Raw genomic sequence first — 24,137 nt, forward strand, 5'->3', positions numbered from 1 at the left:
TTCCTTTAATTACTGTATTCCAACTGGTTAAAAGCACAAGTTACGAAGAGCAGTACATTTTTTTTTTCCCATCTTGGGTACCCTACCCCAGATTCCACTCTTTCCAGGAGAAATGGTCACAACACATCCCTGGGCCAGGGTTAGCACTGACACACAAGGGACAGTCACAAGGTGACCCCTGCCCTCCACATGAATCACAAAGGAGATGCTTTGGACGAAATTTCACTCTGAGTATCTGAAGTTCATTACTCAGAATATTTTGCTGCAAAATAAACCATGTTACACCACTGTGCTTTCCACAGGCAAGCAGGTTCCTTAAATCACCATGAAGATCTGATGAGATGAACTGTTATCCCATTTTAAGAATAAGGAAAGCACAGAGAGATAAAGTGACCTGTCCAATGTCACACAGCTAGTAAGGCAGAGAGCTGCAAGCTGAATCTAGGTGAATCTAGGCAGACCCTTGAGAGGCCCCAGTAGGCCCTCCCTTCTGGCCATTGTATCAAACCAACCCCTGGGAGGGACAAACCGGGGGGGAAAGATGTGGGCTACACGGGACCAGGGCTTTTAAGGCAACACCTTTTCTATCTCGACCCCACCAATCTATCTACAGAACTTTAGAAACAGTGGATCCTTTCAGATCTTAGATCTCCACGGAGAGGTCTGCAAGCACTTGAAAACCCTTGGCAGTTGTGGTGACCAGACCCAAGGGGACCAGCATGGGGAGGTGACACAGACTGTGACCCCCAGGGGCCACCACTGCCACGCCATGCAGCAGGGCTTCAAGCAGCTGCCATCCTGCTTTCCATACCTGGGACACCAGCATGGGCAGTGTCAGAAGCAGATCTACTGGGGACAGTGTGGCAGGGGGCTCCACAGGACTCTGTAAGGCACAGTGGCAGAGACTGATGGCTCCATGGCATTTCCCAAGGAGCCCACGATGGGCCCTACTAGAGCGCAAAGCCATGTTATAAAGCCGGCTCCTCCGGCTCCAGGTGGATGGAACCTCACGCAGGCCGATGAGTTTCGCCTCTGAGAGGGAGGGAAGCTGACCTTGACTGGGAAGTGTATCCCACGAGACGGGCAAGGAATGAGAACAGGAAGCATTTGGCTAAATTGGTTTTCCCATTTTTCATAAGAAACTTTCAACTTAATTAAAAAAATAGCCAATTTTATTGACAGTAACAGCTGTCCTCTACTACCTTACCATGGGCCAGGAAACCATGCGTGCTTTGCCTCTGCTCCTCACGGTCACTCCACAAGGCAGGGACTGTCCTTGTTTTATAGATGAGGACTACGAGACTCAGGAAGCTCTCGAAATTAGCCTAAAAGGTCACATAGCTAATAACGTCAGTCAGCATTCTAACCTGGGCTTGCTGGACTCCAAAATTCACCGTTTTTCCATAATTGCATCCCGCTTTTCACAATGCTACTGGGACACTGTGATGTAAGGAGAAATATTCCTGTTCTTCATCCCTGGTCATTTCCTGGGCAGCAGGGTAGGGAGTTCTCTGCTCTCTTTGGTCTTTGTCCCCGGGTCCCTGGCACAGGGGCCCTTGGGGCCTCTGCAGTGAGTGTCTTTCTGGATGCAAATGAGGTGATCAATGGCCAGGTCCCTAGCCAGTTTCAGAACCAGGGCTGGTTCTCCAGTGACAGAAATTTCAGTCCCACCTGCCCAGGGCTAGAGACTGAGCTCATGAGCAATGGCTAGTGCTTTCACTAATCCCGCCTGGGTCTCAGAACCTACAAAAATGCCCTCAACGACAGAATTTGGGGAGACCCTGGCTGCCACATGCACCCACCACAGCCAAGTTTTGGCAGGATGGGGAGGTGCTTAGGTCTATGGGGATAGAAGTTGCTGTGCTTGGGACCTTTCAGACCTCAGCCTGTGTGTCTGTCCCTTCATCTGCATCCTTTATCACATCTTTTCCAACATATTAGCTCGGTGTGGTGGCACACGCCTGTAATCCCAGCATGCTGGAGGCTGAGGCAGGAGGACCATTGTATGTTTGAGACCAGCCTGGGCTACAAAGTGAGCTCAAGGCCAGCCTGAACTGCATAGTGAGATTCTGTCTCAAAAAGACAAAAGCAAAAACAAAAATGAAAACCCAACATATTATCAGCGATTCTAATAAAACTTCTTGGGCATGGTGACACACGTATCTATAAATCCCAGCACTCAGGATTGTGAGGCACGAGGATCCTCATGAGCTCAAGGTCAGCCTAGGGCTACATAGTGAGCTCAAGGTTAGCCTGAACTATGAAGTGACACCCTGTCTCAAAAACAAACAATAAAACAAACACAGGAAAGTGCTTCCCTGAGTTCTGTGAGTCATCACAGCAAATACTGAACCTGATGTTTTGTGGGTTTGTGGGAATCACCAACTGCAGGCAAGCCAGCCAGAATGGGCCCCTGGGGACTCATATGAAATTGGGGGCAGGTTGTGGGATTTAGCCTTTAACCAGTGGGGTCTGAGCTAACTCTGGGTTCCTAGAGTTAAACTAAATTAACTGTAAGACACCCCTTGTGGTCCACAGAGACTGCCTGGTGTGGGAAGCCCCAATTTAGTGTCAGGAGTATTGAGTGAGAAACAGTTTTCCTTTAACTATCACTTTCCAAAGTGTCCCTACAACTGATTGCTTACACACACACACACACACACACACACATGCATACATGCTTTTTTCCAATTTAGCTTAATCAGCATATCTAATGTCAAATGTCGCCACACACACCCACGATGAGCTCATTTTCTGGGTGCTGGGAACACGGGAATATCTGGCACCGAAAGTGAAGGCAGTCTGCAGACAACTGCATGGCAGAAGGCGGAGGGGGCACGGACAGTAGGCATCTGCGAATATTCACACGTCAGAAACACTCTTCCGGCTGGAGGCAGTGCGGAAAGACAAACTCCAGTCCTCACATCAGACACCCTGCCCCAACCCCCTGGCAGGCAGCAGTACCCATTTTACACCCGATAAACTAAGGTGGAGAAAGACCTGTGTCCCCAGGGTCATGAAATTTGTGGGAAGCTCCGAAATTACTCTGCTTGGCTCCAAACCCATGAGATCTCCACACCATCAACAAATGTCAAGTTACGCTCTGCGGTGCAGCGGTATGGGGTGAGGTTCAGCGGGAGCCTGAATGGGTAGGGATTGAGCCTCTGCCCCAATTTTATCCACAACAGCTACACTTTCCATACATATGAAGGTGTGATCAAATAAAAAAATGGATATTTACATTAAAAATTATTATAGTAAAAGATACATAGCCACTAATTCCCCTCAAAGCCCTCTCCTCGCTTTGAGCACACCTATCCCACCATTCTTTCGGAAGCTGTTCTGGAAGTCCTCCTTCTTGGGTGTCTTTTATTGTCCTGTCCTGGCTGCCTTGATGCCTGAATCAACACATCCATCTGTCACGGTCATTCGAGTTCGGGGAAGACCCAGAAGTTGTGCAGTGCCCAATCTGGTGGATAAGGTAGGAGGGACACACTGTAATTTTGGGGGGCAGCAATTGCCAAAAAATGTTTGATCAGTTACGGGGATCAAAAGTAAAATGCAGCGAATGTCTAAATTAAGGTCATTACAATAAAAGCCACATGGCCATTATTTCCCCTCAAATACCATCTCCTGGCTTTGAACTTAGCTCACTGTTCTCGGCAAAGCGTCTTTTACTGTAGTAAAGTTTTTAAAATGTAAGCATTCACCCTCCATGCTGACCACTCCTTGTATTTACAGATGGGGTTCCCTGCAGGGAGGTAGGGATGGTGTCGCAGCAGCAAAGCCCTCTGTCTCGGAGCTGCCTGTGTTGAAAATCAGATTACTGGGGCTGGGGATTTAGCTCAGTGGCAAAAGCGCCTGCCTTGCAAGCGTGTGGTCGTGAGTTCGATCCCTGGTACCAGTAAAAATACAAAAAAAAAAAAAAAAGAAAGAAAGAAAATCAGATTACCCCTGCCGGCTTAGGGACCTTAGAACAAAGGCTTCCTAAGTCTCAGCTTCTTCGGCTTCAAAAGGGACATAATATGGATCCCCACTTGATAGGGAGGAGGTCAGAGGATGGCACGCTCAAGAGGTAGAGGCCCTTCCCCCCACCTGACACTTGTCACAACAGTGCTCTCGTTAACTTGGTGGGACTCCCAAGCCTCACCATCATTCAAGGTAAAAACAGCAAAACACAAACACTCCTGAATGCCTGTGCCTCCCCCAGGTTCCCAGGCTGAAGCCCAAACTCCCCATGTGACAGAGCGGGGTTGGGGAGGTAACTGTGTCATCAGGGTAGCGCCCTCATGGAGAGACTGCTGCTCTGAGAAGAGGTCCCAGAATGCTGTCGTGCCCTCTTTTTCCCCATGGGGACACAGTCGGGAGCTGGCCATCTGTGATCAGGGACAGAGCCCCTGCAAGCTCCCCTCCACTCCACTGGCACCCTGATCTCGGACTTGCAGCCCCGGGAACTGTGAGAGGCACACGGTGCTGTTCCTAAGCATCCCAACCTGTGGTATTCTGGTACAGCTCCTAGAACTAAGACACTCGCAAAACTGCTGGAGGGTTCTCAGAGCGACCACCGAACACTCCCTTGGAAGAGCTGCCCTGGTTCACAGCTCTATCTCCCAGCCCCGCTAAACTGGGTTTCTTATTATCAGAACGCACACCTGCAGGGGGAGAGGGTGAGAGGGGCTTTGGCGTCCCCTGGCTGAGCCATGGCCGTGGCCCCATTGCTGCTTATCACTGGCTCAGCATAAAGTGTGGAGCAGAGCGGCTTTCAGTGATGAGGTCAGTAACCCCAAAGCCCCAAACTAATTTGCTTCCACTGCTCAGAGCAGGTGGCCACGATGCTACTGGCTCTCCACTAAGCTGCGACTTGGCACCTGAACCAAAAGCACTGGGCAGAAGGAAGTGCTTGCATCAGTCACACCAGCAGCTCCTCTATAGGGCCACGCTCTGAAGGGCAGTGGGGTCTTGGGTCCCTTTCAGGGTCCCTCCATCAAGACTCTGCCAGGGAACCAGGTTCCCAGGGAAGGTATGCACGGTTTACATATAACACGAGCCACATGTGAGCTGGGATTTTCACTTGCTTTGTTCCTGCTGGACCCAGGACCTAGGACAGCAGCATGGCCTTAGGGATATGGGAGGATCATGGCTTCTGGTGAGGGTAATAGAGGTCCTGCACTGTCACAGAACATGCACAGTAGCCAGGTCTGGTGCTCCCACAGCCCCTCCCCAAGTGAATGTCTCTTCTTGACACTGCTCTGCTCTGGATTCCCCACTTGTCACCTCAGCTGGTGGCACCACCCTGGGGCCTCTGACAGTTTCCCTTTCAAGAGGTTTGACCTTTTCTTTCTCCCATGCAGAAGAGAGTCCATTTGTTTCCAACCAATGACTGAGGAGGTCAGCTCACACCCAGGCCACGGCTCACTCCTTTCCTGCTCACACTTCCAGGAAAGGAAACGTTAGCACCAATGCGCCAGCAGAAGTCACCTCCTCGGGGAAAGGGACAGCCATTAACCAAGCAGCCCAAAGACACAGAGCTGGACTCCACCTCTTACCACCACTTTCTAGGTCCTAACTGGCAAGAAATAACTCTGAATAACTCACAGAAGCGCCCATAAAAGCACCCAGCTTTTCTTTCTACACATCACAAACCCAAACAGACCTACAGTATTTCCTCAGAGGTATGTACACACAACACACACATAAACACATATTCACAAATGCAATTAGTACATAAGCGAACTGTTTTGTAGGCCCAAACACATTTACTTCTTTCGTTTTATGCCTATTTATTACAACATAACAAATAGGTGTGCGTGGGAAAGTTAGAAATACAGTATGAGGAGAAATGCATGGAATTTGCAAAAACACATTCAACATTATAGTTACTTTTTTTTTTTTTTGATACAGTACTGAATGTGCTCTGGACCTTTAACAGTGAACCAGAACATTCAGGTTTTATTTATCCAAAGGGGTTGAATTGAGATGACTGGGAAACATTGTCCTGGACTTCCAGTACATGACAGTGTTGGAAATTGTCTGGCCCAACTCCCTGTCCAAGAGGGGGGGACTTCCGCCCAGGGCAGCGAAGTGATTTCCTGTCTAGATCAGGGCGCTGCTGATTTGTCCCAGAGGGGAGCAGTCACATGGACTTATCTGCTCTTATGTCCACAGCAGCAACCCTGGGTGGAGTCCAGGGATTGCTGGACTGAAGGAATGATCACAGTGAGGATGCTCAAATACAGAGAAGGGTGAATTCCCAAACACACCTGGATATTTTTAATTGTCATTTTGCTTTAAAAACGGAATTCTCAAAAAGGGCATGTGGAACCTGAGCTTCTGCCTGCTTGCTATTTCCTGGCGGTGCCAATGAATGACCTACATGCTGGGCCTCCAAATCTGGTAGAGAATTCAGGCTGCAGGAGCAGTTTCTCGCCTCCCCTTGGCTCCTGCAAGAGGCCAGGCCGGGCCCATCTACCTCCAACAGAAGTGGCAGGCTCTTTCTCACTCGTGACAGGACCAGCACTTCCGCAGGACTGCAGCTCCTAACACAGTCACCCTGCGAGCAGAGGCAGCGGCACCAGGAAGAATCCGCAGCAGCCCTGGGCTAAGGCAGACTCAGGGCTACCCTGCTTGGGGTCTCTGGGGGACAGGCGACTGTCCCCCGAGTGGTGGCTGCCAATGCAACTGCCGAATGTAGGAGTCCACTTACCGCAGTGCGACTGGAAAACCTGTGGCTTGACGACCTGATTACAGGCACTGCACACTACGAGATAGAAGTCGTCATGTGCTGGGGAATGGCCAAATAAGTGCATATCTGTGGGGAGATGAAAACAGGGTTTTTTGAAAAAGCAATTAAGTCTCAGAAGGTGTACAGTTTCCTCTTGGAATTTCCTCAAGGACAGTTTTTCAAACGAGACACGCAGAAAGGCAATCATCTTTGCTAACGGGAAGGCAGCTTCCCCAGCTCTCAAAGAAGCAACTACCTCAAAGAATCCCTCCTTCTTTCACCCTAGAAATGGACAGGGTGCAGGCTGATGGGGTCCGTGGTGTTGGGGTACCTTTAGTCACATGCTATGGGAATGGTCCTGTCCGGGGATGGAAATGGTAAAGGGCTCCCACAAACCTATGCCTCGTGCCAGCGGCCCTTCAGGTGAGTGAGAGGACAGGGCTGGGGCTCGAAAGGGGAGTCAGCTCGGCCTCACAGTTGCCTGAGAGTCCTTGTCACAAGGGAGATGCTGTCACCGTTACCCATCATACCCTGGTAAATACTGAGTGCGCAGGAAACCGGGCCCTTGTGGGGCACCTGGAAAAACTGGGGGAACCACAACAAGGCCTCTGCTCTCCTGGAGCCTAAGATGGCAGGAGCAGAAACACAGAATGTGCGGTCACAGCGGCCGTCCTTGGTGGTAATGTGGTGGGGAGCCTGGGAACAGGGACCGGCCTCCTCTGAGTGTCAGAGAACGAGGAGGGATGCATCCGCTGAGACCTCAGGAGGAGGAGGGTGCAGAAACTTCCAAGTGGAAGCCATGGAAGGACTGCGGGGGTGGGGAAGGTCTGGAAGCTGGAGCTGTGTAGACCAAGGTGAGGATTTTGAACTGGATTTTCAGAACAAGGGAGGCTACTGAGGATTTTAAAGCAAAGAAGTTAGTGACACATGGGATCAGAGAGACACTGGCCAAAGGTTATATGGCATCCTCCTAAGAGACACCCATGCTGATGTCTCATACGAACCCTGTGGAGCATCGCTCCTGATGGCTAAGTGGAAATGATCCAAGTGCCCAGCCATCGATAATGGAAACACAAAACTTGTCATGGCCAACAGACAGAATCCTGTTCCTCATCCATGAAAGAGACAAAGTACTGATACTGGCTACCACATGGATGGGCCCTGAAAACAGGACGCTGAGTGCAAGGAGCTGGACACAAAAGGCCCTGTACCACCTGCTTCCGCTTACGTGCTATGTCCAGAATGACCACATTCATGCTGACCGACAGGGCTGTGGGGGCCTGGAGGGACCAGCTACCACCAAACTGCACACTGTCAAGGAGGGAACTGAACGGGAGCTAAATTATATCTCATAAAACTGTCACCCACAAAAAAGGTTGGTTCTGAAGGAACCCTCATCAGACTCCTGGGCCTGCTCTGTGACGGCAGCACCGGACAGCTCCTCCTGCTTCTCCTCGCTGTCTGCCCAAGCCAGTGACCTGGGCTCTGAGCACCGGGTTGGAGGAAGAACTGACAACACTGGATGCACGAAGGCACCTCTGTCAGAACCTCCCGAACTTGCTCATTTGAAAGAGGAAATGCCAGATCCAACCTCGGTCTCTGAGGGAAACCCCAAACAAATGATGGTTCCCTCAACTGGCAGTCTAAGCCAGAAGGAAGAGGCGAGCTCCTGGAGGTGAGGGAAAAGCTTGTTAGTTACTCAACAAAGGTCTAGATGAAGACCCCAGGAGTCTGTGTGCTTTCTTCAGGGTGGACCAGCATACTTTACCACATGGAGAGGGGCAGAGACCCTCCCTTGGCTTGGGGAGGCAGTGACGGAGCGGGTGGCCCTGGCCCTGGCCAGGGACTCCCAGAGAGGTGTCCCTGTCAGGTTTCAGGAGTGGAGGGCAGGGCAAGGACGGAGACACAGGCCCAGCTGAATTGCTAACTGCTGGGTTGCTGGTGGGTGTGGTCTGCTTTTACCCCGCTGGAGAACTTGCCTCTTCCCACTCCTGCCTACACCTCCCATCTGCCTGAGGGTGACTGAGGGGACACTGTTAGTTGGTGCCTGGAGGTGGGGAGGCCCATGGCAGAGAGGTGAGAGAGCACGAAGATCGGGGAGGCCAGCTTTGGGACTTCTCAAGCCATGCAGAGCCTCACAGTAGGGACCGGTTGCCTTGGAGTGTGTGTGGTACCCAGGCTTGAACCCAAGGCCTGTGCATGCCAGACAAACATCCTACCACTGAGCTACATTCTTAGTCTCCCGTCTTTTGGAGATAGGCGCTTGTGTCTAAGTGGGCCTCAAGCTTTCCATCTTTCTGCCTCTGCCTCTTGAGTAGCTGGGAGGACAGGCATGACACCCTGCCCAGCCAACATATCGCCCTCCGAGCCTTCAACGCTGATATCACCTTGCTTCACTTTTATTTGCAGGCTTATTCTTATAGTACATATTCATTTTTTAAAAAAATAGAAATGATCCGCACTTGTAGAAGACTTTTGAAAAAATACAGGAAAGCCATAAGAAGTAAAGCAATAAGAAGCAAAAATTACTGGCAACCTATGTTAATATATAAGATTGGAAGTTTCATTTTTTACTCAGGAATATGCAAAACTAGGAGCTGTTGAGGGCTAAGGCTTATTTTTATTCATCCAATAAGAGTATATTGAGCTGCCTTTTATCCCTTCTGCAAGTCATGGTATGAAGGAGTAAAAGAAATGTAATAATTAAAAAAAATTTTAAAATCCATTTAAAAATTTAAAAATGTAATAATTAAAAAAAATTAAAAAAAAAAAACAAGCATCATTGAAATCCACCAGCTCTTGAGCCAGGCACTGAGCCACGTCCCTGCACGTCCACTGTACCCCCTAGAGCAGCTGTGGGGGACACCGCGGCAGCCCCTCCCTACACACACACTGCTGTGTCACCGCAGTGCAGGTAAGGGCGGGACTGGTCTGCAGCCACCCATGCGCCTTCACTTGCTGGGACTGTTGGTTTCCCGCCAGGGCAGTTTCCTCGGTGCACCTGCCTGCTCAGAGCTGTCTCCCCTGGAAAGAGAGAGGCCCTGCCTGTCCCCTTGCATAGAGCAGACCTTCTCAGCACCTCTACAGTGTGAGGGGTCAGGAGTCTGGCAGGTGGCGAGCAAGGTGAGCGCGCCCGGCTCCTGGATGACCCCACTTCACATGGCTGCCCACTTAAGGTCGGCATGCAGTTTGCATAAATTAATAAGGGCTCAAGATGCAGGAGAGACAACGGGAGAGACGAAGGCTAATACGCCAGCACCATGCTAGGTGCTCTGCTAATTAATATTCTCTCTCTCCTCTAAGTAAAATATTCAGTATGCAGTTACAAACCAGAACAGCAGGCTCGCACCAGCGTGGGGGAGCCAGCCACGCACGTCCTCCCCTGGAAATTCAGTGATTGGTCACGGTGGCAGCACTCACACCACAGAGATGGAGAAATGCTACCAACAAGGGCTTTGCTTTTGGAGAGCTGGTGGCTAAACATTTACCAGTGTAGCACTGAACCCAGACGGGCAAAAAAAAAAAAAAAAAGAAGCCACAAGCCAGTGATGCCACAGCAGGTGCAGCCACCCTCCAGGGTCTGTGACGTGGTAACATCAGCTTCTGCTTCGTAACTGACCTGTGGAGCCTGCATCTTTGCTTTCCCTGCACGGGAACAAAGGTAAAGCAATTTGCTAGCAATCTGATGGTGGAGATTTACAGAGCAGGCAGGATGAGGTGTTTCTTTAATCCTAAAGCAGGACCTCACTCACAGAGGGGACATCACTGTGGTTCAAATCCGGCGTGTCCCCTTGGAAACAACACTGACACTGTGTTGGGAGGTGGGGGACAGTTTAAGAGGTGATCAGAGCTGGGGGGGTGGTATACACCTGTGTTTTCAAGCACCTGGGAGGCTGAGGCAGGAGGACGGCACATTTGAGCCTGGCCCAGGCAACTCAGAGTGACCCTGTCTCAAAAGAAAAAATAAAGGGGGAGCGAGGGATACAACTCAGTGTAAAGACCCTGGGGTAAACCTTTAGTACAATCAAACCCAACCCAACCCAACCCAACCAAACCAAAAAGGTGTTTAGGTTTTAAGTGATGAATGCTTTTCTCATGGGAGAAAGCAAGACCGGGTAACATTATAAAGTGAGTTTGTCCTTCGTGTTTTCCATGCATAACTGCTTGTCCTGCTTTTCCACGGTGGTTCTGTTTGTTTGTCTTGATGTTTTTCAGACAAGGTCTTGCTCTGTATTCCAGGCTGGCTTTGAACTCACCACAAGGCCTTGAATTCGAGGCTGCCCTCCTGCTCCAGTCGTCCAAGTGCTGGGATTACAGGTGTGTACCTGGCTTCCACCGTGTTATGATGTAACACAAGGCCCTTGGCAGATGCTGCTGCCTGGTCTTGGATTTCCAGCCTTCAGAACAGTAAGCCAAAACAAACTTTTTGCTTTATAAATCACCCAGCCTCAAGCAGCCTCTTAGAGCAACAGAAAATGGACTGTCAGGGGACTTATAGTTGTCTTAAGGTTCTTGAGCTTAATGGGTGAGTAGCGCGGACACTGTGGATACTCTGGGGCCAATTCACATTCTGGACAAGGCGTAACAAGGTTTCATCCTGCTACTTAGAATGGCACATGACTGAAAACTTATGAATTGTTTATTTCCAGAATTTTCCATTTCCTATCTTTGGACTGCAGATAACTGAAACTATGGATGGGGCTGGGCACCTACTGTGTTTGTGGCATAGAAATCAGCAGCCCCTGCCAAGCAGGACTTCTTTCCTGGGAGAGTTGGTTGTTACAATGCTAACCAGGCCCTGGCTGGCCAGGACCTCCCTCCCTCCACCCCCGCCACCTTCTACCCTGGCTCAGCTTCACCGGCTACAAAACTGAACACACACAGTCATCCCATGAGCTGGGCTGTGGACAGGCTTCTGTGAACTTGGGAGGAAATCACTGCACGAAGATAAAATTACTGCTATTAACCCAAGAACTCAGGCACAGTAGAACCAGGTAGTTGAGCATGCAGAGCTATATGAAGTCCACGGGGCAGAGTGTGTGTGTGTGTGTGTGTGTGTGTGTGTGGCCATCAGTGTATCACCCATGGGCTGCTCCTGGGCTCCCATCAAAGCAAGCAGCCCTCTACTTCCCTACCTGGACGTTTGCTACGATTCTCAGTGATGATGAGTCAGCTGCATTTGTGGCGTCCGCTTGGCCTGCTCTCCCAGCCTACTCCGGACTCAGCTGAAGCTCCCGGAGCCTCTGAGTGGCTCTGACCTCCTCTCTCCCTACAATTACCATGTAGAGACACAAGGCTTGGGACAATAGTACTGTTTCTATGGGAGTGAAGCAGTAACTCTGATTTCCCTGTCGTTAGTAAACTGTTTCTAATGTGGATACTAAAAAAGAAATTGGCAGAATGGGAGTAGCGTTTTATGTAAGACGAACAGCTTTCTAAGGAGGACTCTTTTGCCAAGCAGAGTCATGTGTGTGTAAACTCTAGTTATATCCAATATTCACTCTGTGAAAGTGGCTGCGGTTCAGGAGAGGGCAGGGTGACACCTCCGATTCATTGTTTGGACAGGACTTGTTTCCAAGACAGGAAGGCAGCTGGTCTCGTGGATTCAAGCTCAAACTAGATGCTGCATGCTTTTGAATTTGCCCCAGGACGTCTTTCAAAGCTCCAGACGTTGACGATAGGAAGCAACAACTGGGAGGAGCGTGAAAGATGAAAAACTCACAGAAGAGTGAGGAAGGACTAGCTCCTTCCTCCTGCAGGCAGGAATTCCAAGCCGTGCACACAACAGAGAAGCCGCAAGTGTCAGCCTGGGCTTTGACGGTGACCGAGCAGCTCATCAGCAATCTATGAAAAACCCCAAGGTAGGAAAAGAGGATGGCGAAACAGACAATCCTGACTTTGTGGAAAATTAATAAACCCCCACCAAATGGTCTTCGGTCTCTCCACAAGTCTTTTCCAGGGTTGTGAAGCCACCTCTGTCACCACAGGAATTATACACACGTCAAGGTGGCACAAGCACTAATACCATCACTGGGAATCATTTTTAAGCTCCACTTTCCAACTTCCTTTCTAAAGCTTTGCAATGCAAAGGAATGGGATTGCATGTAAGTTCATTTCAACACTCCAAGCTCTTCCCAAGAGGGCAGATGTGAGCCCGCTGCAACCCCAGGCTCTGCTCCCTGGGAGACAGCTGCACTCACAGACCCGAGCAGGCCTGGGAAGGGACAGCCATGTGACCATGGCCAGAGAGCCACTGGACTTCCTTGGAAAACTATAAAAAAGACCTGCTGGCAGTTGACCTTGGTGGACTGTGGGCTCCACCTACATGGCTCAGGCAGACAGAATGACCCAGAAGAACGGTCTCTGGGCTCAAGGACACACAGGACTGACAAGTGGATCCAGTTTGGGACCCAGAGCAGACGGTCCTCGGGGCCTTCCTCTCCCCTCTTTAATCACAGCATGTTCATTCTATAGTTTTTAAATTTTTCTTTTGCCAGTGGAATTTTCAGTTGCATTTTAATCAGTGATGCCACAATCAAAACTTGTAGGCTTATCTAACATTTTTCCTTTGCTCTGACAGAGGGTTTTTTCCTCCAATTCTAAAAATCACCTTAAATTCAGAAGAAAAAGCAAGTTGGGGGTCTTAAAACAACACCACACCTAGCCGGGCATGGTGGCTCACGCCTGTAATCCCAGCACTCGGGAGGCTGAGGCAGGAGGATTGTTGCGAGTTCGAGACCAGCCTGGGCTACAAAGTGAGCTCAAGGCCAGCCTGAGCTGCATAGAGAGAACCTGTCTCAAGAAGACAAAAAAAAAAAAAAAAAAAAAAAAGACCAACACCAGACCTAATACTTCCTGTGTCCCCAGCACAATGCTGAAGGCCCCTTGAGGAAAATGTGGGCCTCAGGGACAGTGAAGTCCAGAAAGGGAAACTGAAATGGGGCCCAGAAATCCGGCAGCACAGGCCACAGCCTCACCAAGGTGGCGTGGGCAGAGTGACAGGAGCCAGGCCTTTCTCCCACAGGCCAAGGCTCCCGGGCCCAGCCTCGTCCTGCCCAGCAGCCAGGCAGTGCTGGGAGACACTGGGAGCATGCAAGAGTTCCCCGTGTGTGACAGTTCCCTCTGCCCAACCCAGATCCACCAAGCAGAATGACCCCAGCAGCCAGCCAAGTCCCCCTTCCTCAAAAGGACTTTAGGGCACATGCATTCAAGGGGGCCAGGAACAGCAATGTGTCCGCAGATGCCTTCTCAGGCTTTAGGCCTCGGGCCAGCTGTGGTCCAGAGTGCAGAACAAGAACTGTGAGACAAGGGCCTTAAAAACGCACTGCCTGGTTGCAGTGCCCTGGAGTCAGTAGCCCTGAGTTCAACCTTGACTCCGCCAGTTGGCAGGATAATCTTCTCTGAGCTGCTGCCACCTCCTCTGGGTGCGAGTGACATACTGCGAAGGCCCTGGCACATAGTAAAGGGGGAAAGACAGGCGACCTTCTGGTCTCCAGACCTCACCCAGCAGTGTGTGCTCTTTGCTAAGGCCACAGTGAGTGACTGGTCTCTGCTCGGACTCACAGGATGGGCCACTTCTGGAGGGCGGGATCAGGACTTCCACGCTTCAGATCCCCACAGCCAAGCAGTTTGGCACACATTGCTGAATCAGTAACACGGCAAGTAGGCTGAAGTTCCCAAGAAGTTGATTTCGCTTCTAGACTCCCTCATTTTCTCACCTTCTCAAAGGGGCAAGTAGTAAATGGTAACAGACTGCCCAAACATCCAGGCTGTTATCTAAATGACGAGGTCAATAATTATGTCTATGTATTCACTCTCTGAGGCCCTAAGAAGATAAGCGCTACATGAATCTAGGAAGGCCGTGCGTTCCAGGTGGTTCCTCCATGTTAGTGAAGGATTGTTTTCTTCCTGTGCCCCTCTATGCCAAGCGCCTGAAGGGGGGCTGCTTCCTCCATTGGGGAACACAGCTACTCCCTCTGCAGCAAGGGCCCCTGTGAGCCAGCATTGGGGTGAGTGTGCGGGGTTTCCTGGATGCCTCCTGTGGTTTCATCTCCTACTTCCTAGCTCTAGGCCTGCCCTTTACAACAATACCCTATCTACATAAAAGGCTACCTGGGCTTGGTGACCAGCTGCATGGACAGGACAGCGTTCTGTAACCCTTGTCAAGTTGGCCCCAGAGCCCAGCTTTTGTGTTCCAGCATGTTCACCCAAGAGTCTGCAGCATACATTACACCATTTACTCTGATTCAATCAGAGAGAAAAATGTCAGTCTAGGGCAGGGAATTCCTCTGGGCTACCATGCTGAGGGGCACAAGGCAGAGGGCATACAAATGCCTCGGAATGGACACCCCCAAGCTCACTCCCCTCCCAGCTTCTCCTACCTGTTTAAAAATTCATTCACATCTTTATGCTCAGGTAGTACTTCCTCTAAGTTGAGGACTAGTTGTGACATGTATTTTCAGACTCACTAGGACTCCTTGGACATATTTTTCCTGGACTCATTTCAGAGCTTCTTTTGCGGGTCTGTGTCCCTACCCTCATCTCTGGCCAAACATTTCAGAGCTTGCCTATAAGAGGCCAGTTTCCAGCTGATCCCAGGTGGCCCGTCCTGCTTCTGTTCTGAGCACCTCTTGGGTTCTGGTTGGTCTCCTGGCAATCTAGTCTGTGCTGCCTTCTCTTGTGTCTTCCCTCCAAAAGAGACCTCTGTGAGGTGGAAGAAGTAGCCACATTTCAGGGAAGAGAGCACTGGGTTTGGGGAAAGGAAGTGATGTTTTGCCTTACGTAACAGGTTATGGTCTGCTATGGTTTGAATGTGTCCTCGTGTAGGAAACTTAGCCACCAATGCAGCAGTGTTGAGATGTGACACCTTTAAGACATGATTTGGGGCATGAGGGTGGCGGACTGATGTCATTCCTGCAGAGTGGGGTAGGTACCGTGGGAGTGGGTTAAGAGTTCCTCACCAAAGGATGAATTCAGCCCCTTCCCCTCCCTCTCCCCTCCCTGCCCACCCGCTCCTGCACGTGCGCTGTTCCACCATGGTATCACCCAGCTAGGAGGCCCTCACTCCATGCTGGCCCTTGACCTTAGACTTCCCAGCCTCCAGAACTGTAAGACAAACCTTTCTTTACTTTGTAAGTCACTCAGTCTGTGGGATTCCATTATAACAGGAGAAAACGCACCAAGACATGGTCAAAGAGAATTTCCAGGCTGAACATGAAAGTGCTATTAGAACATCTTAAATGGGTCACGGGAAATCAATGGAAACCTCTCCTTTCATGTTTCTTCTTATAGGACAGTGTATCCTCTCGAGCTAGCACCCTGATTCACCGGAGGAGGGACCAACAAGTCCTTTACGTTCTTCTCCAGCTCCTCCATTATGATAACTGGCCCAACAAACAGGAAGTGTGTCAGGAGAAGATGGGGGAGGGACAAGAGAAAAAGGGGTGGAGGCCACATCCATGCTGCCCTGGGCATCTCCGGACAAAGCAGATGTCACATGGAGCGGTTAGTGAAGGCTGTCCGCCTGCGTCTGTGTACCTGTCTATCCAGCCATCCATCATTGGAGCACCATATCACTGAAGCACTGTGGTTCTGAGGTAGATGTAGCTTGGTTTCTACCTGCTTTATTGCTACACCAAATGCTACATTTTTGGGTGACACAAGTGAGATATGGTTTTAATAAGTTAATAAAATTTTAAATTCAAGGAAAGAGAACCAATGGCAAGAAACGTTCGGTGGCTTTCAAGAGCTGTGTTATAAGCTGCATGAGAATACGGATGAAGCCTCAAGCCTATCTTCATCTGCTCAAGTGAATCACGCTCTGTTCATGCCTTCAGTGCTAAGTGGAAGTCTGAATTGAAGTTTTCCTTGTAGGCAAATGAACCCAGATACCTCCCTAACACGTGAGTAGACTTTTTGCTTAAAAATGGCAGCCACAAGTTGTGCCAAACAACTTGATGCCTACCATCTAGTTCTTGCGAGTCGTATGCTGAGATGCTTTACGATTTCAGGATTAAAACAAGATGGAGGGCCTAAGGCAAAACAATGGGGTTGTCTGTGAAAGTCATATGTCACATTCAGTGTGCCCTGCTATAGCAAGGACAATTACAGAGGAAGCAGTTTCCACAGGTTTTCTTCTCTGTCAGAGATTTTAATTTAGAAATGATTGGGATGTTTTCAGGAGGAGTGAGGGTATCTATCCACCAGAGGAAGATGTACTTATCCCAGTACCACAATTTGAGAGGTTTCTGGATGATGTTGCAAGACCATCGTGAAAACAGAGTCCACAAAGAAGCCTCCTTGAGGGTGTCTCATGAATTCAGGACATGTGACACATGCAGAGGCACAAAAGAGGACTTTGCCAGTGACACTGTCTCATGGCAGGCCTCAGCTACCAAGCTACTGGTATCCATGCTGTGCCGAAGCTGTGACGGAGACGGGTAACCCAGGTGGCCAAGAGAAAGTACACCCCAAAAGACTCCCGTCACCTCACCCATCACCTATCATTACAGACACCTCAAGCTCTGCTCCATGCGGGAGGTTACATCAGTGTTTTGTCTGCAGGTAGGATGAAGCTCACTCACAGCAGGGGTGAGCTGATTCCTACTTAGAGAGTCTGGAGCAGGACACTGTGGGTGCGATGGCACTTTTTAGTGTCTCTGGGCAGAAAGCTTTGCCCGGGGTTTATTCATACATAAGTGGCAGGGCCTGTAACACCCCCTCCCCAGTTTGCGGCCAGGGCACAGAGACAAATGTGGCACTCAGCTCCAACAAGAGAAGTGCATCCACTTGGGAGGACCAAGGGGCAGAAGAAAGGAACTGCTTTGTGACCCTGTCCCAGAATCTCAGTGTCACTGGGAGAGCAGAAGATGGGAAGCTGTTGGTGGATCCTAGGAACGAGATGCTTATAGCGCCACTCCAGCTGGACTGGGGCCACTGCAGCGGTGCCCCTGGGGACAGAAACATACCTCTGATCTAAGAGGACACAAAGAGGAGTACATGACATCACATCCATAATCCAGGCTCCTCGACCCAGTCACACATCCCAGCAGCTTGCTCTAATGGTGTTGGCGGAGGAGAGGCCCAGGAAGAAAAAGCTACCACTGAGAGAGAGGTGAAATCAAGAGCTGTTTCAAGATAACGGCAAAGAAGATCAGTCAGCTGGAGGGGAAAATTCACCACATCTTCAATCACAAGTCAAGCATGCAACTAGCTATGTGCAGAGGAGACAGGAGACCAGGCAGGGTCCGTGAGAGCCTGGGGTCTGACCCAACCCCAGGGGCCCCACCAGGTCTCCTCCACCCTTCACCCTCCCTTCCTGACTGCTGAGATTCTCCACATTGTTCAAGGTGACATTGGTGCCGCCTCCTCCGGGACGGACCCGTTTCTGCATTGCAGAGTCCTTCGCCTCTGACCGCCACCCTCAGCTTGCTCTGTGCGGTGTTTAAGATTGTGGCGGACACCTCTGCCTTCCCCCTTTGTACACCCACACTTTATTTACACTCAGACACTTTAACAGTCACACATGTCGACTGCCAGAAACACATGCAAACATCCAAAAGGGCACCAAGTACTCAAAGCTGCCGTACATCAGCCTCACGATCTGCTGGGGAGACAGCCGGGCGGCTGCCGGTACAGAAGGAGCAGCACTGCAGGACTATGTCTAGGAGCAGGGCAGCACCCGGCACTCCACGGGGCCTCTCGGGATCTACCTGTCCTCTCCTGGCAGGCAGAAGTCACATGTTCCCTGTCATGTTGCTGCTGGGATCTAATGAGACACCTCATCCGAGTGATGCTCAGGACATTGAACCAAATGTTAGCCAGCATCAGCAAGGCCAAGAGCCAGAGGCCCCCTGAGGAGCACCGTGTTTACAGAGGCAGCTACGGGTCATGCTTAGAATGCAGGTTCTGCAGTAAGGTGGCCTGGGTTTGAATCCCACCACCATCTCCTTGGAAATTTCTCTGGGTCTCAGTTTCCTTATCTGCAAAATGGGGTTGGCTATCACAGTCATGGTTAGGATGAGATGGGTAAGGAAGGTATCTGTGTCTGGTCTCTGGGATGCTTTTAATAAACATGATTTAGAATTTGATTTTTTTCATGGTTAGAACGTAAAAAAGTTGCTTTCCTTGGAGCAAAATAGCAAGTGTTGAGAAGGAAGCCACTGTCTAAAAAGTCACTAGACTCTGAACTTTCCCTGGTCTAAGCCACAGGGTGGGTAAACAGGAGATGAGAGCTTCTCAGAGTGATGACCACCTGGAATTTGGTCACCAAACATTGGTGCCTGGACCACATCCAAGATCTATGGCATCAGATTTGGGGGTGGGGTAGAGGGCGCACTTTAACAAGCTCTCTAAGAGATACTGGTAACCCCTAAAGTTGTCCAATCATTGTCAAGACACCTATTAAGATGGGGATACGTTGGAGACCACTGGTACACTCAGCATCAATCTGACAATCTTGCTGCTTAAGATTCTATTAGGTAAGGGGGAAGTGTCCTGCACATGAAGGTCATCTTTGATTTAGTTTGACAAAGCTGTATGTGTGTGTGTGTGTGTGTGTGTGTGTGTGTGTGTGTGTGTAATTTATTAGTACCTGTTTGCAGCACACAATAATCATGTTCAAATTGGGGATCAGCACACAGACATAGGTGCCCCTCTTGGGCTGCTCTGTCCTTTGGCTACAGGAGTTAGGGACTCATCGAGCTCAGTGACATGCTGGGGTCACCTGGCCTGGCTCTCAAGAGCCACTGTGAGTGTGTTCCCAACCCTCTGCTCAGCGTCTTCACAGAGGTAGCATACAAATGGTACAGCGGGAGAACTTACACCTCGGAAACTGGCAGAAACAACAGAGCAGGGCCGTTGAGCGTCCTCAGAGAGGCGGCCCACCAGCACGCCTCTGCTTCTCATCCACGAGAGAGAAAGTTCTGTGCCGGAGCCCACACTCCACAGCATGCGGCTCAGGGCGTTATATTTAGGTCCTTGGATGGTTTGGGGCTGGCTAACGCCTGCTTTTTGAAAGTGTTCCTACCCAGTAATGTCCTGATGTTTTAATCCTTGTGGCTTGGCTCAACAGAAAACCTCCTTTGTGCTCTATGGTCAGGACTCTAACCCTGTGCGGGGCCAGCCGCATGACACATGGAGGTTCCATACCCAGGTGGACGGGAGTCAGGGAGGGGGCCAAGCTCTTGTCGCCACTAGGCAAACAACCCTGTTCCCCCAAGGTACCCAGGAGCCTTGGTGCCCTGGCTACCAGTTTGCAGTGCATGGCAGGGCATAACACAGCCCTACAGTGGGTTTCCCACCTCTGAGCTCAGGGGCAGGCGGCCTGCTGGGCTTGGCCCCTCCCGCCAGCCCGCAGTCCAGACACCCAGGGGGCCTTCCCAAAGGTCACCACTCAGTCTGAACCCTGTGGTGGCCCCGCTGTAGGGGAGCACAGACCTTTCCTTTGAATTCCTCCACACAGCAATCAGGTGAGTCAAGGAGAATTCAATCCAATTTCTCAGTAAATCCTACTATGCTCGGGAAGGACATGGTTTGAAAAATCTATTTTGTGTGCTTTTATTTACTTAAGGTCTGTATGCCCGGGGAGCTTCTTCACAGTGCGACCAACCTGCCTCCCACTCACCAGATCCCACCTTCCTGTAATACTGTCAGCAACAGCCACGCAAGCCAGAGGAATGTGGCTCTGTGCCCTTGGGGGTGCCCAGAGGGCATGCACTTTGCTCTTCCTGGTTAAAATGCTGTGTTTTGGTCCTGAATCACAGCCAGCTGGGAGGGGGATTTGTACCTGCAATGTTAGCAGCTTTCCAGGGTGAGTGGTGGGCATGGTGAGGGTGTGGCTGCTTTTTGGATGGCCCCATCCTTCTAGAAGGCCTCATGCTGGAAGGGAAGATAGGGCCCTTTCTGTCTAACAGGACCTGGTGTTATTTGTATTAATGACTCAGGTCTAGCCCTAGCATTCTACCTGGGCATCAAATCCACACACTGTCCACTCCAGCTTGGACCCGGACAGGACCTCCCTGTACCATCCCTAAACGCTTGAACACCTTGGGGACATAGGAGGCACACCTGCTCTGGAACCATGGGCCCTGACTCAGTGTCCGCTGTGGGCTGCCACCTGGTGCCCCAGTTCCATCAGGGCAGGACCAGCTTGTGGCTGCACCTATGGTGAGGAGAATGAGGGACTGAGTTCCAGCCTCTGTCACCACCTTGTCAGGGAACAAGAACTCTCAGAACCCCAGAGCCCCCACCCAGGCTGGGAAAAAATAAGCTTTATGGTCCCATGCCTCACCGAACAGCACTCTCTCAGGAGCTTTTAAAGGACAGTTTCTGGGCCCCAGCCAGATTGTTGGACCTGGAGATTCTAGAATTGAGGTCCAGGGACCGGCACCAGGAAATAAAGCTGTCTAGGGTTTCCTGATGCAGTTGTTCAAGGGCGCACTGGGCCTAGACATCTCAAGGTCCCTTCGGGTAGAAATATTCTACGGCTTTACATTATCTTCACCTCACTGGGATCGATGGGAAGGGGAAAGGGTGAGAGCCACCTGTACGGTTTGTCCCTCCAGGCAATGGGAAGCATCTCAGAAAGGGATTTCAACAGGCTAGGGACCAGGAACTGCCTCTACTCTGAGCCTTAACAGTCAAGGCTCCTGCCAGCTCTGGTCAGAGGGACAGAAGTGGCCGCCCCTCAGCCGTGGAGCCTGGTTAGGTCACCAAGGCAGATCAGAGTGACCTAGTCTCCTTCCTAGCCTGGGGGACAGAGGCTTCCCGGGATGCAGGAAGAGCACTTAAAATAAGTCACAGCCATGCTAAAACCACTCAAACCAAGAAAAGCAAACCCTAAACTTCGGTGAATAGATGCAAAGGGGCACTCCCAGGGCAAGCGCTGGCTCTGTGGGTGACGTCAGCATAGGGAGAGAGGTGGAAAGTAACCGCTGTGAATGAATGAATACCTGCAGCACAGCATTTCCCAACTGTCCAGGGACGAGGAGGCGCAGATGTGAAAACCAAAGTCCCTGTCTACAAGGAGGACACAGGCACATTTACACAATGACCCAGGCGGACAGCAGAACACACTGATTTAATTCAGGGCTGAATCATGTGGACACCAAGAGCACAGGACGGTGTCAAAGGAGGTGTGCAGAGCAGGCAGAAGGTGGAAGAGGCTGAGGGGGGGATGGGGTCGCTTTATGGGGGGTCCATATGATCTTGGGGGCGTCCCTGTGCTGTGAGGTGGGATGGGGAGCACCTGCTGCTTCAGAACTAGGCGACTAGGGGCTGGCAGAGGGTGGCATTTGTGCCCACAAGGTGCTGAGGATAGGTGAGCGCGGCAAAGAGAAGGTCGCTGGTCCTGCCCCACTGCTGACCCACTGAGTCACTCATTCATTCATTAATGCCTTCCTTCCTATGCTTTGGTGTACAGAGAAATGCATGAGATGACTTCTGCCCCCAAGGAGCTCCCAGGGCACTAAGGGAGCCGGGCCATAGCTCACAGTATGATAGGGTGAGTAATAAATAGGGGTGTGGAGTTCATGCTGCATGGAGGGTAAGGAAAGCTCCACCAGGCTCCATAGTGGGTTCCGAAGGATGAAGAGGAGTTCTACAGGCAGTCTAGGCTAGAGGGGCGACCCAGGAAGAGTCAACAGCAGAAGCAGTGAGCAGTCAGGGCACTGCTGCAGATGGGTGAGAACAGCAGAGACGAGAGGAAAGGGGGTGGGAAGGTAGCAGGAGAGAGAGATGTAGGGTGCTATGGGCTGAACTGTGCTCCTCCCCATCCACTTGCAGGAGCCCTGGCCCCCGAAGTGATTGTGTGAGGAGGCAGGGCCTTCAGGAGGTCATGAGGTTTCAATGAGATCACAGGATGGGGCCCCTGGGATTGGATTAGTGCCCTCATGAGAAGAAGAAGAAAACACTAGAAGCTGCAAGTCAGGAAGGGAGAACCCAGGTGCCAGCATCCTGCTCCAGCACTTCCGGCCTACAGAAGTGTGAGACACTTTCTTTCATTTAAGCCATTCTACCTGTGGGGTTTTGTTACAGCAGCCTGAGCAAACTAAGACACACTGGGAAGATATGTTTGTTTTGCACCTCAGATGAGGCAGCCTGGGCTGCTTCCAGGACAGTGGAAAGCACAGGTGGGAAAGTGTATTAGCTTTCCTGCTGCTGGACACAAAACCCGACACCCTCAACTTGAAGGAGGATTACTTTGTCTTAAGTTTTGGGAGAATCAGTCCACAGTCAGCTGGCTCCAAGGCAGAAGCACCATGGCGGACAGGCATGGTGGAAGGAAGTTGCTCACGTCATGGCCTTCAGGAAGCAGAGCAGGAAAACAGTACCAAACATAGACCCCGCAGGGGGTTCCCCCCGACCCACCCAGACACATGCGGCAGAGTGCTCCACCAATCGCTTGGGGGGACCCCCAAAGCCAAAGCCAATCAGGAGTTGACACCTCACAGACAGGATAGGCCCCTCTAGCCAGACCAGCCTCTGTTCCTAACCCAAACCAGCCAGCCAGCTCTCTGGATCATGCCAAGCAAGAGCTGCTGTTCTATGTTATCAGCTTTTGGAGGTGGCTCATTATTTAGTAAAAGCCAACTAATACAAGTTCAGAAAGCAGCCCCATTCCGGCCTCTCCTCCCAGGTCGGAAGCAGTGCAGAACAATTCTTGGATTTCTGGTGTCCACAAATTCCTTTAGCAATGGCAGCATCTGCCGGAATATACCCTCCTTGGCCTGGAGCTTGCTGCACTCCTGAGGAAGAGGTCTTTCTACATCTTGTTTCTGGGGCGCATAGGGGAGCCTACGGTCTCAGCCAGGAGGCAGGCCTGCAGGTGGCAGGCTATTTGGGGACAAGGTGACAGTACCATGCTTCTGCCACACTGTCCTGAGACCAGGGTTTTTCCACTGGTGAGCATCACTGCAAAAGCTTCAAGACCCAAGTCACCAGGGCGGGTGGAGGAGCTCTGGGGAAAGTACAAAATCCAGCCACGTTCAGCCCACTTAGCGAGGAGCTTGCTGCTTCCCTTTCCAGAGAGGCATAAAAACGAATGAGTACCCAAGAAAGCCAACCTGATCAGTGGCACTTTGGTAAGGTGACAAAACTGCTGCCTCCTCTAGTCCAAACCCACTCCCTGTGGTGAACTATTATGGGAAGCAGCATTGACTAATTAGGAGCATCACCAGGACATGAGAAAAATCAGCACCTAAAATGCCGGAGCAGAGAGAATTCCTTGTTAGGAAGACAGAAAACAAAAATGCTAGGATGTCACTTCCCCCAAGCATATTTATACAGGGAGGAGATGAGAATTAATTAGGACAGGAGTTTCTACCCAACCAAAGGAGACGCAATTATTTTTGGCTGCTTATACAGGCCAAGGTTCCTTTCCAGGTGGGGAAAGATTCCCCAATGCTGCCCACCCATT

At 50.9% G+C, this 24,137-nt stretch overlaps 1 protein-coding gene across 9 annotated transcripts in view; it reads right to left on the reverse strand.

Moving 5' to 3' along the window:
• Atxn7l1 (ataxin 7 like 1) overlaps positions 1–24,137 on the reverse strand; it is a 222,050-nt gene that overhangs the window by 133,767 nt on the left and 64,146 nt on the right. For 8 of the 9 annotated variants that reach the window (XM_013152451.3, XM_005003633.4, XM_063238115.1 and 5 more), the window contains one exon: positions 6,704–6,808. The exons of the other annotated variant lie outside the window; for it this stretch is intronic. In XM_013152451.3, the coding sequence (XP_013007905.1) occupies positions 6,704–6,808 (105 nt within the window). The remainder of the gene's footprint in view (positions 1–6,703; positions 6,809–24,137) is intronic. 9 annotated transcript variants of the gene reach the window in all.

The sequence above is a fragment of the Cavia porcellus genome, unplaced genomic scaffold, assembly GCF_034190915.1.
Source record: "Cavia porcellus strain 051 isolate PalLab524CR breed Dunkin Hartley unplaced genomic scaffold, mCavPor4.1 scaffold_2, whole genome shotgun sequence".
NCBI lineage: Eukaryota > Metazoa > Chordata > Mammalia > Rodentia > Caviidae > Cavia > Cavia porcellus.